This window comes from Charadrius vociferus, unplaced genomic scaffold, assembly GCF_000708025.1.
Source record: "Charadrius vociferus isolate BGI_N301 unplaced genomic scaffold, ASM70802v2 scaffold2, whole genome shotgun sequence".
In the NCBI taxonomy this organism is placed as follows: domain Eukaryota; kingdom Metazoa; phylum Chordata; class Aves; order Charadriiformes; family Charadriidae; genus Charadrius; species Charadrius vociferus.
Window position 1 is genome coordinate 8,224,018 of NW_009647595.1, and position 16,024 is coordinate 8,240,041.

Here is a 16,024-nt window from a genome sequence, read left to right on the forward strand (position 1 = left end):
GAGCCAGCAATGTGCCCTGGTGGCCAAGAAGGCAAATGGCATCCTGGGTTGCATCAGGAAAAGTGTGGCCAGCAGGTCGAGGGAGGTCATCCTCCCCCTCTACTCTGCCCTGGTGAGGCCGCATCTGGAATACTGCGTCCAGTTCTGGGCTCCCCAGTTCAAGAAAGACAGGGAACTGCTGGAGAGGGTCCAGCAACGGGCTACAAAGATGATTAGGGGATTGGAACATCTCTCATATGAGGAAAGGCTGAGGGACTTGGGTCTCTTTAGTCTAGAGAAAAGAAGATTGAGGGGGGATCTTATTAATACTTACAAATACTTAAAGGGAGGATGCCAGGGGGATGGGAGCAGTCTTTTTTCAGTGGTGCCCAGTGATAGGACGAGGGGTAATGGGCACAAGCTTGAACATAGGAAGTTCCATCTTAACATGAGGAGGAACTTCTTTACCTTGAGGGTAGTGGAGCACTGGCACAGGCTGCCCAGAGAGGTGGTGGAATCTCCCACTCTGGAGACATTCAAGACCCGCCTGGACGCTGTCCTGTGCAACCTGCTGTAGGTGACCCTGCTCTGGCCGGGGGGTTGGACTAGATGATCTCCAGAGGTCCCTTCCAACCCTAACCATTCTGTGACTCTGTGATTCTGTGAAATCCCACCCTTAGGAGCAGAGCTTCAGTCAGTGGCAAGTGGAGCTGCTGCCTGGGAGCTAATCCTGTTCTTTTTGGGATGGTGGAATAGGATTTCTGAAGGTCCAACCTCTGCACACACTAGAAAGCTGTGTCATATTCGAGAAGTCCAATTAGCAAATGCAGGGGAATATAAAGGGCCTGGAGACTGAACTCTTTTCTTCTTGCTCGGGAAGAATCATGGATTGGTTTGAGTTAGAAGGGACCTTTGAAGATCACCTAATCCAACCCCCGTGCTACAGGCAGGGACATCAGATTGTCCTTCCTGTTCTCTCATAGCCTCAGGATATCTTTTAGACGTGTTAATAGTTGATGGAACACTTTAGAAGAAAGAATATTTTTTCCAAGGAGGAATGAGGAAGGTGAGGACTTCCAGCTCCTCTTCCTTAGATACTGTGGTTTTAAACATTAAAAAAAATAATAAAAAAAGGAAAAATGCAAAGCACGATAGCCTAAAATTTAGATAGTAGACGAGTACTTCAACACTTAATTCCCACAAGGGTGAAAAGTTTGCAAAAAATTTGTGCACTCAGGGAAACTACTGCATGTCTGTCTTTTTTTTTTTTTTTTTTTTTTTTTTATACAACCAGAATGGGTTTTGGTAACATAAGTTTCCAGGATTCCATCAATTACTTTACTGCAGACTGAACCTAACAAAACCACAGCACAGTGCCAGTTATGGGATGTTCCTCCTGCTTGTTTTGGTAGATGTCAAGGCGTAAAGCTAGTGACTGGGTGCTCAGCAGTGGGTTGTGTGGTGCGGCACATTAGGGTTATGCATTAGAAGTTCACGTTTGGCCTGTTTAGAGGACTGGTTTTCTTTTTCCTGGTAGGCTTCCAGTTCTGCTACTCTGGTGTAAAGCAGGTGACTTCTGTCTTAAAATCAGGCTCTTTGCTAAAAGTCTCTTTTTTCCCAGGGTTGGAACTGCTGCTCGATGAAGTTTACGACACAGTTTTCTCTGCACTGGAGCCTGCCCGCACATTCACGGAGACCAGCATATATCGGATCCTGCAGAGGCGGTTCCTGGGGGTTCAGCTAGCTACCTCTGGCAAGTTCAGATGTAAGTAGCACCCACGTGATGCCCTGTAAATAAGGTGACAATTTTGGAGCTTATATTGTGACAGCTGCCATTGGGGAGAGTTGTTCTAGGAGTCTCTTGCACTAAAAGCATATAATATCACAGTTTTGGTACAAGAATTAAGGCCCCTGAGTTACAGCTAGCTTTTCACCTCTGGATTGTGCATTCGTACCAGCAGATTGTACCTGTTCTCTGATCAACGCTTTCCTGTGCACTTGAAGTTCGCATTAGTTGAAATCCCATGAACTCTCCGTACCTCTTGGCCCAAGATTATGGAGATGGATCTGATGATTTATTCAATTAAAAGCCTGAGAAAATGGTCCCTAATTTATGTTGGTACACTCAGAAATAGGAAGGATCTTATATTGACCACAACACGCTCTATCCCCGGGAGGCTACACAAGAGTTCACAGTGCCTTAGCCAGCCAGGCTGAACTTCTGGATCTGCCCTTGGGTCCATTCCTGCCCTGGTCAGGGAGGGCAATCTTGGAGAGAGTTTCTCTGCCTACAGGCAGTGAACTCTGTGGGACGGGGTCAGGTATCTCCTTCTCTTTCCTACACAAGAGCCCAAGAGAGCTCCGCTGGCTCGGGAGAGTTTGAACCCCCCAGTGTGATCCTTCATCCTCCTGTCCAAATTTCTCTGACGTTGCCATCTGACCCTTGCTAAGGAGTTGCATCACCAGAGATATTAAGCAGATACTGATGTAAGTCTTCCGGCCACATAGTCACACGGTTTTTCTATTTCTGGGACCAGCTGATAATTCTGGGGAGTCTGGAAAGCATCTTTCCCCCTCCCATTGCACAGCATTGTGCAATAAGCTCTGACCGCAGCTGGGGATGCAGCGGCTGTAAGCGAAGGTGAAGCTGTAACAGCCACAAGATGGAGATGTGACCACGTTCCTCAGCTGCTGAAGAACTGTGTTGGTGACTTACCCAGATCTCACACTGCCACCTGAAGCCACCCGCATTAAGAAAGTTGTCAGATTTCCTTGATGAACAGGTTGTTCTGATGTGATGCTCTGGCTGCCTCAGCCTTATAGCTGAGTGTAGCTGGAAAGCTCTTGAAGGTGAGGAATGTTTAGGCTGTAGGATCACAGGTTTATATAAACACGCAAAATTTCTGTTGAAAGGGTGGAGTCTAGTGTTTGGAGAGATCATAACTCAGAAAATTTGCTTTAATGGAGTTTTGGCTTCTCTGCCATTCAGGACAGTCTGACAGGAATAGGGTCTTCAGAAACCCACGGAGAGAAATGAAAGAAATCCGTTGGTCCCAGACCACATCTCCACAGTCAGGTGCAGATCTTTTTGCAGCAGCAATGGGTCATTCTCTTCAGAAACAGTGATGTTTGCCTTCATCTCAGTCTCCCAAGCTGCACATCTGTCTCTGTTCACCAGCTTTGCATTTGCATTACGGGCCAGAGCTCATCCAGCCTCCAGCACAGCTCACTGGGATGCTGCTACTTTGCCTACCTGCGACTGTGGCTAAAAATGTGTTGAGGTTTTATTTTCTGTTTAGTTTTTAGAAATTAACACCTACAGTAGAAAACCCTGGGGCCAGTCCTGCAATGGAAAAGTGGATGGAGAATTTGTATTTTGGGCTGGTACTTGATGTGTCACTGAAAACAGTTAGAAAATTGGAAATTAAACTTTTTTTTTTTTTTTCTTCCTCCCAAATAGGCAAGTGATGGAATGAAGCAGAGATGGTTCTGAAACTTTAAGCTTTCCCTCCTTAACGCATACTGTTTTCCTTCCAGGCCCCTCAAAGTGCGAGGTTGAGCGGTACGCAGCCCTGCGCTACCAGCACGCCTACGTGCCGTCTTGTGATGCTGATGGGAGCTACACGCCAGTGCAGTGCCAGCAGGGAGGACAGTGCTGGTGTGTGGACACCAAAGGACAGGAAGTCCAAGGCACAAAGAGACGAGGACAGCCCCCGGCCTGCGGTACGTATAAGTTTTGGAAAAGGAAAAATGAGCACATCTCTCAGCATCTCGAGGGAGAAACCTGAAGGACCAGTTCCCTCCTCAGCTCTGACACATTCTGATGTTCAAAAACTGGGATCCAAAAACTTCCCTGGGGTTAAGAGCCACATTCTAATAAATTATTAAATGTCATATTCCTTTTATTTTCCATTATGAACTTTCTTTAGCCTTCTAGTTTTGTATACAATGGGGCTTTTCTATGCAGCCATGATATCTGTCTTGACTGCAGGAGCTGGGGTGTTAAGTCAGAATATCTGGGATCGTGTAAGGAAGCCAGTGATAGTGGGTTTACGTTCCTTCCTTTGGTGAAATGCCACTGAACTTCTAAGGTATCTCTTTTTTCTCATCCTGAGCAGTTTTTTGTTTTCCTATCCCTGTCACTGAATACTTGGCCATGAAAATTGTCAAATCCAGTAAAAAAAAAAAAAATTCAGAAAAAGGTGTATGGGTTTGGGCTTTGAGAGATTTCATTAAAAATAAACCATCAAATCAGTGCCCCAAATGGAAATGACAGCAGAAATGTCCAAGGGCCGTAGGGGAGGAGGAAAGTGAAAAACCTTCACTCCAAAGCTCACTACCTAAATATTCAGGATTGTGCTGGAGGGCTGGGGCACAGGGTCTTAATGCGGGGGCCGCCTTCGGGGAAGGTAATTGCTCTGTCTGCGAGACACAGTCTTACCACGCAGATAGAGAAGGAGGAACCTTCCCTGGGTGTTATGACTCCAAGTCACTTGAAGTGCTCTGGGCACAGACAGGCTTACTGTGAAATGAAAATGTTAGCATGCCTCCGAGGCTGATCACCAAGGATATTGCAAGGGAACCTCCGAGAGGCCTCGCCATATGTTGGGACTGGTTGTTTTCTCTTTGAATGTGCTTTGCTGAGCCCTCCTGACGATGCTTTTGGGGAGGGGGGGCAACGACTTGAGGCCACTTGCAGCTTTTATTGGCGGCCTCAGGAAATTTAAGCAGGGAAAAATTTCTGCAGACTAACTCCCGAGAAGGTATTTCAGGAGGATATAGCTGCAGTCCGTGTTCAGACAGCTACATGCCATGTGTGTGTCTCCAGTTCTGCTCTGGTTTATTTCTCTTTTAATATCTTTGACTCTCACACTGAGCAGCATGAACGCTGGAGGAGGCAGAGGCGCGTAGGTGTGGGTAGCACCTTGGGTACTCGCATGACCTGGGGCACCAGACAATCCTGATAGGGACGTGCTCCTTTTCAGGCCTTTTACAGTAAATTCACCTCAGCAGTGCTTTTCTGTTTATTCCTTCTCACTCTGCTTTGATTTGCTTCAACAGTGGGTAGGAGGAGAGAACGTTTAAAGACCATGATCCTACATTTGGTTCATATTAGCATACTTGTGGGACTGTGGCTTACACTGACTTATTGGTCCCCAGAGGAATGTTCTTCATCCCTCTTACCAAGAGCCAACACTGAAAACAGAAGGGGCCCATCCTACAGAAAATGCCTTTACAAAGGAACCACTGTGAGGGACCCTGAGCCCCTGCCAGGAACTGCGGAGCAGGACAAGGGTGCAAAAGGAGGAGTGAGAAAGACGCTGATCACAGAGCCTCAGATTACTTGCTAATCTATTTTAGCAGCTTTTAAAATTTCCAGCTTTTATCCTTACTGTTAACAGGATTCACGAATGCTTTATGATGTTGCCTGAATGTGGCATAAATGGGGATGGGGTGGGGAGGCCATGCTGGAGCAGAACAAAGCTGTTAATCCACCATCCTGTCCCCTACAGGGACATCAGTGGCGCTTAGGGAGAAAACTTGAGAATCATGGGAAATGCGTACAGCTTCCCTATATCCTCCCTGTTACCTGCAGGCTAAGGAGTCCCCAGATCACTGTGTTCAGCAGTAGTCTATGGAGTCATCTTCTTGTGATTTCCCTAATTGGTCTTTAACCTTTTATCCTTCCTAGAATCCTCTGGTGATGAATTTCATGCCGATAATTGTGTTCTACTTCTGGACCATTCTAATTCCTCTACTGTGAGAAACATGAAATAATAATTCTCTATTGTAAATGATGAGGAGAATCCTGGGTTTTCAAAACCTTTATCATGTTTTTTTTGTCCAAAATGAATAGTGTCTCCTGTTCTGTCCTCAAATTTATGCATCCCTTCTCTATAATTCTGCTACTCCTTTTTCAAAGAAAGGTAACCATGGTGGTTACATGTGGCACATGATTCAAGCTGCTGTGCGTGTTCCAGAGATCCAGTCAGTGCCATAACTATCCTGTCTGTTTGGTTTTCAGTTTCTCCATACCTACTAAGTCTTTTTGATGTATTTTGAACCTTCAGGTGACATTTTCAGAGGTCCTTCTTCAGTGACATGTTGCATCCTAACTTGGAGCCATTGCTGTCTCTGCATGAACATGCAGATGGGGCTGGATGCAGATACACCCGCCTATAGCTTGGCCCAGGATGTGGGCGACGAGGGCCACTGTTGGTGCCATGAGTACCTTGATATTTGACTATTTTTGTTGAAATTTTGGATTTTTTTTCCTTTAGAGCTCATTTATGTACACCTTCTGGTCCTTAGCACTCAATTACTGCTAATTTTAACAACTTGTTTTCAAACTTGTAATGAACACTTCACTATGAAACTGAAGATCTAGGTAGGAAGCCTCCAGAAATTCCTCATTAGTGGGCATTGGTTAAAATAACTTTCTGTTTTTCTGCAGTCTATTTCTCTTTCTTAGGTTCACATATTGTGCCTGGATCATTGGAGATTTGCATTAGAAACAGGCATCCTACTAGAGAGTTAATGTATTTGAAAAAGACTTTATTCATCCTTTCAGCCATAGGAACAGGAATGAGGATTTACACTGGGACACAACAGAACCAGAAAATACCACAGAGTAGACAACTTGGACGTGGTGAAGGAATGTTTGCTTTCACTTTGTGTCTTGATGGGAGAAGCTCATTTATTAGACCATATTCGGCAACAGTTCAAATTTCCTTAGCAATGTGTGTGATGCATAGTTGAGGAACTAGAGACAGGTTAAACTGCACTTTTATGTAGTTTTTGCCAAGGCTGATTGAAAGGCAGCCATAGAGTTACAGGTTTTGGAGGTTCCAAAATTTGAATTTTTTTTTTTTTTTTAATCTTTGTCTAGGTGAAGAACAAGCGTGCATCGCTGAGAGACGACGGGCCTTGTCGAGGATCTTTTCTGGCCCTGCTGGGTACTTCAGCCAGCCCAATTTGTTTTCCACACCAGATACGCAGTCAGAAAAAATAGCTGGCTTCTCAAGACCCTGCCCTCCCTCCTTCAAGGAGCTGTTTCTGGACTCTGGATTGTTGTCCCCAGTTGCACAAAGCCTGTATGCCAGCCAGATTCCCAGGCTAGAAACCACACTGAGTGAAGCCATCACAGGGATGTTCCCATCAAGGGAACTGGCTCAAGTGGCACTGCAATTTACCGCCAATCCAAAGCGTTTCCAAGAAAATCTCTTTGGAGGAAAGTTCTTGAAGAATTTGATCCAGTTTAACTTCACAGGCGCACTTGGCACTAGTGGGAAATACAGCATTGGCCAATTTTTCACAAAGGAGGATGTGGCAGAGAGGGATAACAATGAAGGCCTTCTGGAAGCAGCTGAGGCATTGACATTGGAGGTATCAAAGGGGAGCTCCATTTTGAGTAAACCACTGGTGGACAGCTTTGGTCGCACAGTAACTCTACAGGATAATCAGAATATGATGAAATTCCTTTCCTCTGTCCTGGAATTACCAGAGTTCTTTACTTTTCTTCAACAAGTGATTTCTGTCCCCAAAAGCATTGCTGAAGATTTAGGTGAAGTGGTGAAGCTAGCATTGGGATCCAAAGACTGTGGTGACTTGCCAAGGGACCTGTTTGTTCCAACATGCACCAAGGAGGGGAGGTATGAGGAAGTTCAGTGCTATGCAGGAGAGTGCTGGTGTTTGGACACTTCAGGTAAGGAAGTTCCAGGCTCAAGAGTTCAAGGCAAACGTCCAAGATGTCCCACTGATTGTGAGAAGCAAAGGAGAAACCTGCAAAACTTGAAGCAAAACCTGCCTGCAGGATCAGATCTTTTTATTCCCTCGTGTACCGAGGATGGAGACTTTCTGCCACTCCAGTGTTATGGGACGAATTGCTTCTGTGTTGATTTGAATGGTGACACTATCCCAGGAATAAAGGGAAAAGCTGGAAAACCGATGCAATGTAAGTCCTAGAGACTGGGAATTTAAAGATGCTTCCTTATTGTGTTGGAATCTCATGATTCTTTCTTCATATCTGATTATGTCTGGAAATGTGTGGATGACGTATACAAAAAATATTGTCCCCTAACAGGAAAGCAAGTCAGCCCTGCCATTGCAGGGGAACAGTGGGAAATACAGTGTATGTAAACCTTGATATCCCAAGTCTTAAAGATGGTCCCTTCTTCTTCCAGTGTGTAGGGTAGGCACTGTCAAAACAGAGGAGCCTGAGGTCTTGCCTTGTTAATGAGCATGTCATTGGCATGTATCTCCACCTAAGTGGTAGCTAGTGTGTATAATGATGCCCATGAGATCTGAAACATCTGTGTAACTGAATGTGACCCATGCCGAGTGAAAAAGCCCTTTTACTTCCAAGACCGTCACCTGGGCATGGTCATTGGCTCACCTTTGTCCTGAGAACTGAAGAGCTTTGGTGCCTCAAACCACGAACTTCTTTTAGTCTTTTAGCTCAAGAATATATCCTCAACTTGGTAGGATGTCACAAAAGCCCAAACATAGGAGAAGGATTCAAAGGCTAATATGTTTCTCATAAAGATTACGCAGTCAGGCCTGAAAAGTGAGTCGCAAATGACTTGTTAGACATCAATTTGCCACTGCAACTTGCTTATAGACTATGGACTGCCTCTTCTTGGCCTTCTGGTAGTGCAATACAACAGAAGAAGGAAGCACGTAGGCTAGGGATATTTGTCTTTCAAGTTTCTGTGTACTGAAAATGGCACATCAACAGGGAAAACAGACCAAGAAAAGAGCCTACTTCTCATTTTGGAAGGAATAGCAGAGTATCCAGCAGATGATAGTGCTATATAGTGAAGGAGCTCCTTTGAATAGTAGTTTGCAGAAGCAGTGGGGAATTTATTGCAATGATCTGAACTGGTAGGGGATTTATATCTAGCAACCCATCTGTAGTGTAGTCAGAAATAAACAGGTTCATATTTCTCTGGTGCTCAAAAGGGGATGAGCTCTTCTATTTGCTATGTTTGCAGAGCTGCTTGGTGGCAAAATGAAGCTTGGCTCTGGAGATGGCAAAAAAAGCTTCCAAAACAAACTTATTCCGGCATTTTGAAGGATGGTATTGTTATATTCAGCTGCAATATCCAGTAGAGAATAGAAAGAGAGGACAACAGAATCTGAAAGTTGTGGTTCAGTCCACAGGGAAATAAAATCAGTCTTATCCCACTATTCAGACAGCTGCTTTTGCAGGGACTGGCTGAATAAGAATTAACTGCCAGATTATCGAGTGTATCTGAAAATACCTAATTGGTGTGATCAGATCCATGAAGGCATTTGAGCAACGTGGTCTAGTGGGAGGTGTCCCTGCCTGTGGCAGGGGGGTTGGAACTAGATGATCTTCAAGGTCCCTTCCAACCTAAACCATTCTATGATTCTATGATTTAGTGACATCAAGCACCTATTCCCCCCAGTAAGAACTACAGGCACCTGATGTGCTCAGACGTTTTTAAAAATCGTAGCTATGTTCATCTTTCAATGGTCACATGCCTTTGGAAATCTTACCTTGGTTCAGCATAGGAGCTTGAGAGCATTGGACCTCTTAATAACAGGCCAGAAATGTTGTTGATAGCATTGGGATAAGGAACCAAGTTTTAGTAATGGTGTTTATAGTACTAGGGGGGTAGGGGGTATTGTATATCTTCAGCGCATTCATAAAACGTGCTGTGCGTGTTTTTCTTTTCCCCAGGCCCAAGTCCTTGCCAAGTAACAGCTGGTCAGGAGTTTCTAAAGGCTGTGAAACTCCTGTTCTCAGATCCAAGGGGTATGTCTCAGCCCTCCAGCATTTACCTCCCGCAGTGTGATGCTGATGGTGCCTGGAGGCAGGTGCAGTGCAGCGGTCCCCCTGAGCGAGCCTTTGAGTGGTATGAAAGGTGGATTGCAGAGAATAATGAAGGCAAACCCCTGCCCGTTGCTAACCTGTTGAACATCGTAACTGGATATAAAGAGGCATCTTCCAAAGGCTTTTCAGCTTTTATTGAAGCTTTGTATGAGGCTGGGCACCAGAATGTCTTCCCAGCATTCACTGCATATTCCTCCTTCACTGATCTCCCACCTGAAGTGCTGGAGGGAAACGTGACCTATGCATCTGAGAACATTTTGCTGGATCCATATACGTTCTGGCAGCTTCTGAATGAGCAGCTGACCTATTACCCAGGACCATACACTGATTTCAGCGCTCCATTAAGCCACTTTGAACTTCGTGATTGTTGGTGTGTTGATAGCAAAGGAGAAGAGCTACAAGGAACAAAGGCAGAAGTGAACCAGGTCCCAGCATGTAAGTAACAAAATTTCTGGCACATAAGCGGCAGTGTTTCTGGTCTTTGCTTTTGTGCCACAAGAGGAAAGTCTCAGGAGGACTACAAGGATGTTGTGAGGTTATTCAGGGAGAAAATTAGAAGGGCCGAAGCCCAACTAGAACTTAATTTGGCTAGTGCTGTAAAAGACAATAAAAAATGTTTCTATGAATACATTAGCAACAAAAGGAGGGGCAGGGAGGATCTCTATCCTTTTTTGGATGCGTAGTGAGAAACACACATTGGATGATTAATGACAAGTGAAACATAGTGACAAAGGGTGAAGAAAAGGCTGAGGTACTTAATGCCTTATTTGGCTCACTCTTTAATAGTAAGGCCAGTTGTTCCCCAAGTAGCCAGCCCCCTGAGGTGGATAACAGGGACAGGGAGAAGAATGAAGCCCCCATAACCCAAGCGGAAATGGTTAGCAACCTGCTATACCACTTACACACACACAAGTCTATGGGGCCAAGGGCACTGAGGGAGCTGGTGGAAGTGCTTACTAAGCCACTTTCCATCATTTATCAGTAGTCCTGGCTAACTGGTGAGGTCCCAATGAACTGGAGATTGGCAGATGTGATACCCATCTACAAGAAGGTTTGGAAGGAGGATCTGGGGAACTACAGGCCTGTCAGCCTGACCTCAGTGCCAGGGAAAGGTTATGGAGCAGATCATCTTGAGTGCCATCACACAGCACATACAGGTCAACCAGGTGATCAGGTCAAGTCAGCATGGCAGGCAGGCATGAAAGGCAGGTCCTGCTTTACTAGTCTGATCTCCTCCCATGACAAGGTCATGTGCCTATGACAAGTGGATGAGTTAAAGACTGTGGATGTTGTCTACCTAGACTTTAGTAAAGCCTTTGACACCATTTCCCACAGCATTCTCCTGGATGAACTGGCTGCTCATGGCTTGGATGGGTGTACTCTTTGCTGGGTAGAAAACTAGCTGGATGGCTGGGCCCAAAGAGTTGTGAATGGAATTAAATCCAGTTGGTGGCTGGTCATAAGTGGTGTTCCCCAGGGCTCAGTATTGGGGCCACTTCTCTTTAATATCTTTATCAGTGATCTGGATGAGGGGATCGAGTGCACCATCAGTAAGTTTTCAGGTGACACCAAGTTGGGCAGGACTGTTGATCTGCTTCAGGGTAGGATGACTCTACAGGGAGCTCTGGACAGGGTGGATCAATGGGATGAGGCCAATGGTATGAGGTTCAACAAGACCAATGCCAGGTCCTACACTTGGATCACAACAACCCCATGCAGCACTACAGGTCTGGGGAAGAGTGGCTGGAAAGCTGCCCTGCAGAAAAGGACCTGGAGGTGTTGGTCAACAGCTGTTTGAATGTGAGCCAGCAGTGTGCCCAGGTGGCCAAGAAGGCCACTAGCATCCTGGCTTGTATCAGGAATAGGGTGGCCAGCAGGACTAGCTAAGTGATTGTCCTGCTGTATGCTGCACTGGTGAGGCCGCACCTCGAATACTGTGTTCAGTTTTGGGACCCTAACTACAAGAAAGACATTGAGGTGCTGGGGCATGTCCAGAGAAGGGCAAGGAAGCTGGTGAGGGATCTGGGGAACCAGTCTTATGAGGAGCGGCTGAGGGAACTGGGGTTGTTTAGCCTGGAGAAAAGGAAGCTGAGGGGAGACCTCATTGCTCTCTACAACTATCTGAAAGGAGGGTGTAGCGAGGGAGGGTCAGTCTCTACTTCCAAGTAACAAGTGATAAAACAAGAGGAAATGGCCTCAGGTTGCACCAGGGGAGGTTTAGGATGGATAATGGGAAAAATTTATTCACCGAAAGGGTTGTCAAGCATTGGAACAGGCTGCCCAGGGAAGTGGTTGAGTCACCATCCCTGGAGGTATTTAAAAGACATGTAGTTGTGGTGCTGAGGGTCATGGATTAGTGATGGACTTGGCAGTGATAAGTTTACAGTTGGACTCGATGGTCTTTAAGGTCCTTTCGAACCTAAACAACTCTATGATTCTAAGTAATTTTAAGTGCTGTGAGGTAGGAAGACGATGACTTGTCAGAAAGATCATCAATACTGCCATTTTCACTGGCCACCAGAGGTGGGGTATCTCATTTTTAGTAAATAAGTGGTGTCTCACCTTTAGCAAGAAGGAGGACTGAAGTTGCATATCAAGCTTGCGTAGATTTTATAATCTGGAATTTGGACATATAATGCTTTTGCAGAAGATACTTAGCCAGATGGCAAAGGTCACTTTGAAGTTAGAAATAGTGTGTGAAGAGTTGTATGGAAAATTCCCAATTACACTGTGATGTAAATGACTTTAAAGAATGCCTTAAAATGAGGCAAGAGAAATTTTCTTTTCTGTTTCTTGCTATGCAGTCAAGAATAGCAGGTATCCCCTAGAAGTCACAAGCAGAGGAGTGAGGCCACCACTGAAGTTTGTTAAGCCCTCTGTCTAGACAACTCCACCAAAGCCGTTGGGGTCTCTTTGGGGTTATTTCAGCAGATGACCTGTATTATAAATGTAGTCACTAAAGCCATTCTCAACACATAGTAATTTTCCAGCTGGGAGGAAGAGAAAGGAGAATGAATGGCAAACTTCCTAATGGGCAAAGAGTGCTGGAGATGCCAATCCTGTGGGCAAATGGGGAATAAAGGGGCCAAAGCAGATTAGCAGAGAGTTATTTTAGTGGAGAAGCTTTCACTGAGCTGGTTTGATGTGTTGAACTGACATATCTGAGTCAGTAGATGTATGGAGAGGACAGACCAAGTATCAACTACCACTCTGGACCCAAGAAACCTTCAGTTTCTTTTCCCAAACTCTTTTCTGATTATCCTTTTTTTTTCTTTTTTTTTTTTTTTATGACAGTTCTGTGGAGAATATAACTCCATTTATAACCAATGATGAGAAGGTAACTTAAATTTATCAAGGTTTTGGCCCAAAACTTGGAGAATGTTTGGGTGATTCCTGGTACTCTTGAACTTTTGTGGTTATATAGCTAAGCATTGATGAATCTCGTTTGCTTGTTTCGTTAAGCAATTCAAAATCGAGCAAGTGCAGGAGGAAGCAGAAGATGCTGATTAAAAGACCAGCTAGTTTTCACATGCAGACCTTTATTGGATTTAGATGAAAGGCACTGAAATACCCTCTGGTTCTACAGGTCCCGGTACATGTGAAGGTGTTAAGCAAAAAGCCATGAAATTTATGGAGGAGGCAGAGCAGCTCATCCTTGCATCAAACAGTTCCCACTTCCCTTTTGGAGAAAGCTTCTTGATGGCAAAGGGGATACAGCTCACAGACAACGACCTCCTACGTTCTGCTCAACCCCATGAGTCAGAAGTGGTGGTCTCCGAAAAGCTGTTATCGGGCAGCAACTATGCTCTCCAGCTGGCTGCACGGTCAGGTAGGTGAAAGTGAGATGAGAGCTTAATTAAACGGATTAATGCCAGGCTCTGTGCAAGAGTATTCTATGTCAAATTCAGCTTTTCTGAAAAACACGTACAGCTCGGCAAGTATCATTTATCAATGTAATTAACCTGACACCAAAGAGCTCATGATTACATGACGCCATGCGTATATAAGATCTGGACACCTACCAGCAACCTTTGTTAATTTCCCTTCTAAAGCGCAGGGACCAAACAGTTGTTTACAAATATGCACATTTAAAATATCTCTTCTTGGATTGGCCACTAATATCTTTCTTTTACTTATCTTTTATAGTCTTGCATTTCTACTGGCAGAGTCACTTTGCTTCAAAACGTTCTGCTGGGGAAGCAACGCAGTTGGGATTTCTCCCGTACATCCCACAGTGTGATGGTCTGGGAAACTGGGAGCCAACTCAGTGCTATGAGAGCACAGGTGAGCAGTTGCTAACAAGATACTCTGGGCTGTGTGAACAAAGAAAAGTTAAGCAGAATTCTTATAAAAAGATGGAAAACCTGTATTCTTGTAGCCAAACTGCAGAGAGGTGAAGTCGTCTACAAGATGGGTGGAAAATGGACTGGAGTGAGAGACTGAAGTAGCAGCTCAATGGGGGGTTGTTTGCTGATAGTAGTGTTCCTCGGGGGTCCGTTCAGGGGCTGGTATTGCTTAATGCCTTCACTAATGACCAGGACGACGAGATGGAGTGCACTCAACAAGTGTGTGGATGATACCAAATTGCTGGGAGTAGACGATACACTGCAGGATAGAACTGCAATGGAAGAGACTCACCAGAGCTGCAACATTTCCATTATCACCACTGTGGTCTACTTATCTCTGGATAGCAGAGTTAACTGTGACTTAGATTTACTGACCACTTTCAACAGTGCTGCTGAGGATGAAAATCTTCCCAGTATGCAACAAAGCATACTGCAGTACAGGATCTAAAATGAAGCTGCTTTTCTTCCCTGACCAGGTCATTGCTGGTGTGTGGATGAGAGAGGACGTTATGTCACGGATTCCTTGGTCTCACGTTCAGCGGAACTTCCCAAATGTCAGTTGGTTTTTCTTCCTAAATATTTGTTTTTACCTATTCCTACAAACTTTAATATTTTTTGAAAATTCTAGTATGAAATGCATGAAACAAGGCTTGTTTCTAACCATTGCAAGAAACGAGAAAGGAATTTTATGCTTGTTTTGCTAATTCATTTAATTTCATTGTGTGTGATTTTGGCTTGCATGATTTGGGAATGGACCCTCTACTGTTGATGGCCCTGCTTGAGCAGGGGGGTTGGACCAGATGTCTCTAGAGGTCCCTTCCAACCTCAACCACCCTGTGATTCTGTGGCTATCAAACATGGATCAGGAATTCCCTTCCTGAAGGCTGCAGCAGAGCCTGATGGAGTTGAGCTGTGGTGAAGGAGCTGGGGATGTACTCCATTCTCTAGCTTAGCTTTGAGAAATTTTATTTTAACATGCATATATCTTTTGCTTCTTATAGGCCAGACGTCATGCCAGAGGTCTCGAACCAATGCCTTAATTTCCAGCTGGAGACAGAGCGTTTCAAAGCTGGATGCCTCCACAGCAGATCTATTTGTCCCCTACTGCCTTGAGGTGATTTAATGTGACTGAGGGAGGAAGAAACAAAACCTCCCCAGTTTTGCTCACACTGTGCCACAGGCCTGTACAGTTTCCATCTATACTCCTTAAGCATCCCTTGTGCATTCCTATTAACCTGAAATAAAAGAGCAAGAAAACAAACCTCAGGCGTTGCCCTGCACGAGGTAGAATGTGAATAGTTTGGAGATGAAGACTGGGAATAGGAAGCTTTGTCCCTGCCTGTGCTGCCCTCCTACAGGGTGGCTCTGCCTCGTCCTTTCACAGGGCTGTGCACAAGTTAATTGACTGACATTTGGGGGGCTCTTTCTGCCTGAGTTGTGGGAGAATGTGAGGACAAGAGGGAGTTGGATGCAGGTATCCCAGAATAGGGTCCGAGATGCTCTCGAAACATGGTAGTGAGCAGGATAGAGTATGGAGACTTATGAAATTCAACAAGGGTAAGTGTCGGGTACTGCATCTGGGAAGTAATATCCCCATGCATCAGTACAGGTTGGGGGCTGACCTCCTGGAGAGCAGCTCTGTGGAAAGGGACCTGGGAGTCCTGGTGGACAACAGGATGACCATGAGCCAGCAATGTGCCCTGGCGGCCAAGAAGGCAAATGGCATCCTGGGGTGCATCAAGAAGAGTGTGGCCAGCAGGTCGAGGGAGGTCATCCTCCCCCTCTACTCTGCCCTGGTGAGGCCGCATCTGGAGTACTGCATCCAGTTCTGGGCTCCCCA

At 45.3% G+C, this 16,024-nt stretch overlaps 1 protein-coding gene across 1 annotated transcript in view; it reads left to right on the forward strand.

Moving 5' to 3' along the window:
* TG (thyroglobulin) overlaps positions 1-16,024 on the forward strand; it is a 171,220-nt gene that overhangs the window by 9,387 nt on the left and 145,809 nt on the right. The window contains exons 7-14 of the mRNA XM_009881055.1: positions 1,601-1,744; positions 3,517-3,702; positions 6,869-7,933; positions 9,686-10,273; positions 13,425-13,667; positions 13,985-14,122; positions 14,661-14,738; positions 15,186-15,298. Coding sequence (XP_009879357.1) covers positions 1,601-1,744; positions 3,517-3,702; positions 6,869-7,933; positions 9,686-10,273; positions 13,425-13,667; positions 13,985-14,122; positions 14,661-14,738; positions 15,186-15,298 — 2,555 coding nt within the window. The remainder of the gene's footprint in view (positions 1-1,600; positions 1,745-3,516; positions 3,703-6,868; positions 7,934-9,685; positions 10,274-13,424; positions 13,668-13,984; positions 14,123-14,660; positions 14,739-15,185; positions 15,299-16,024) is intronic.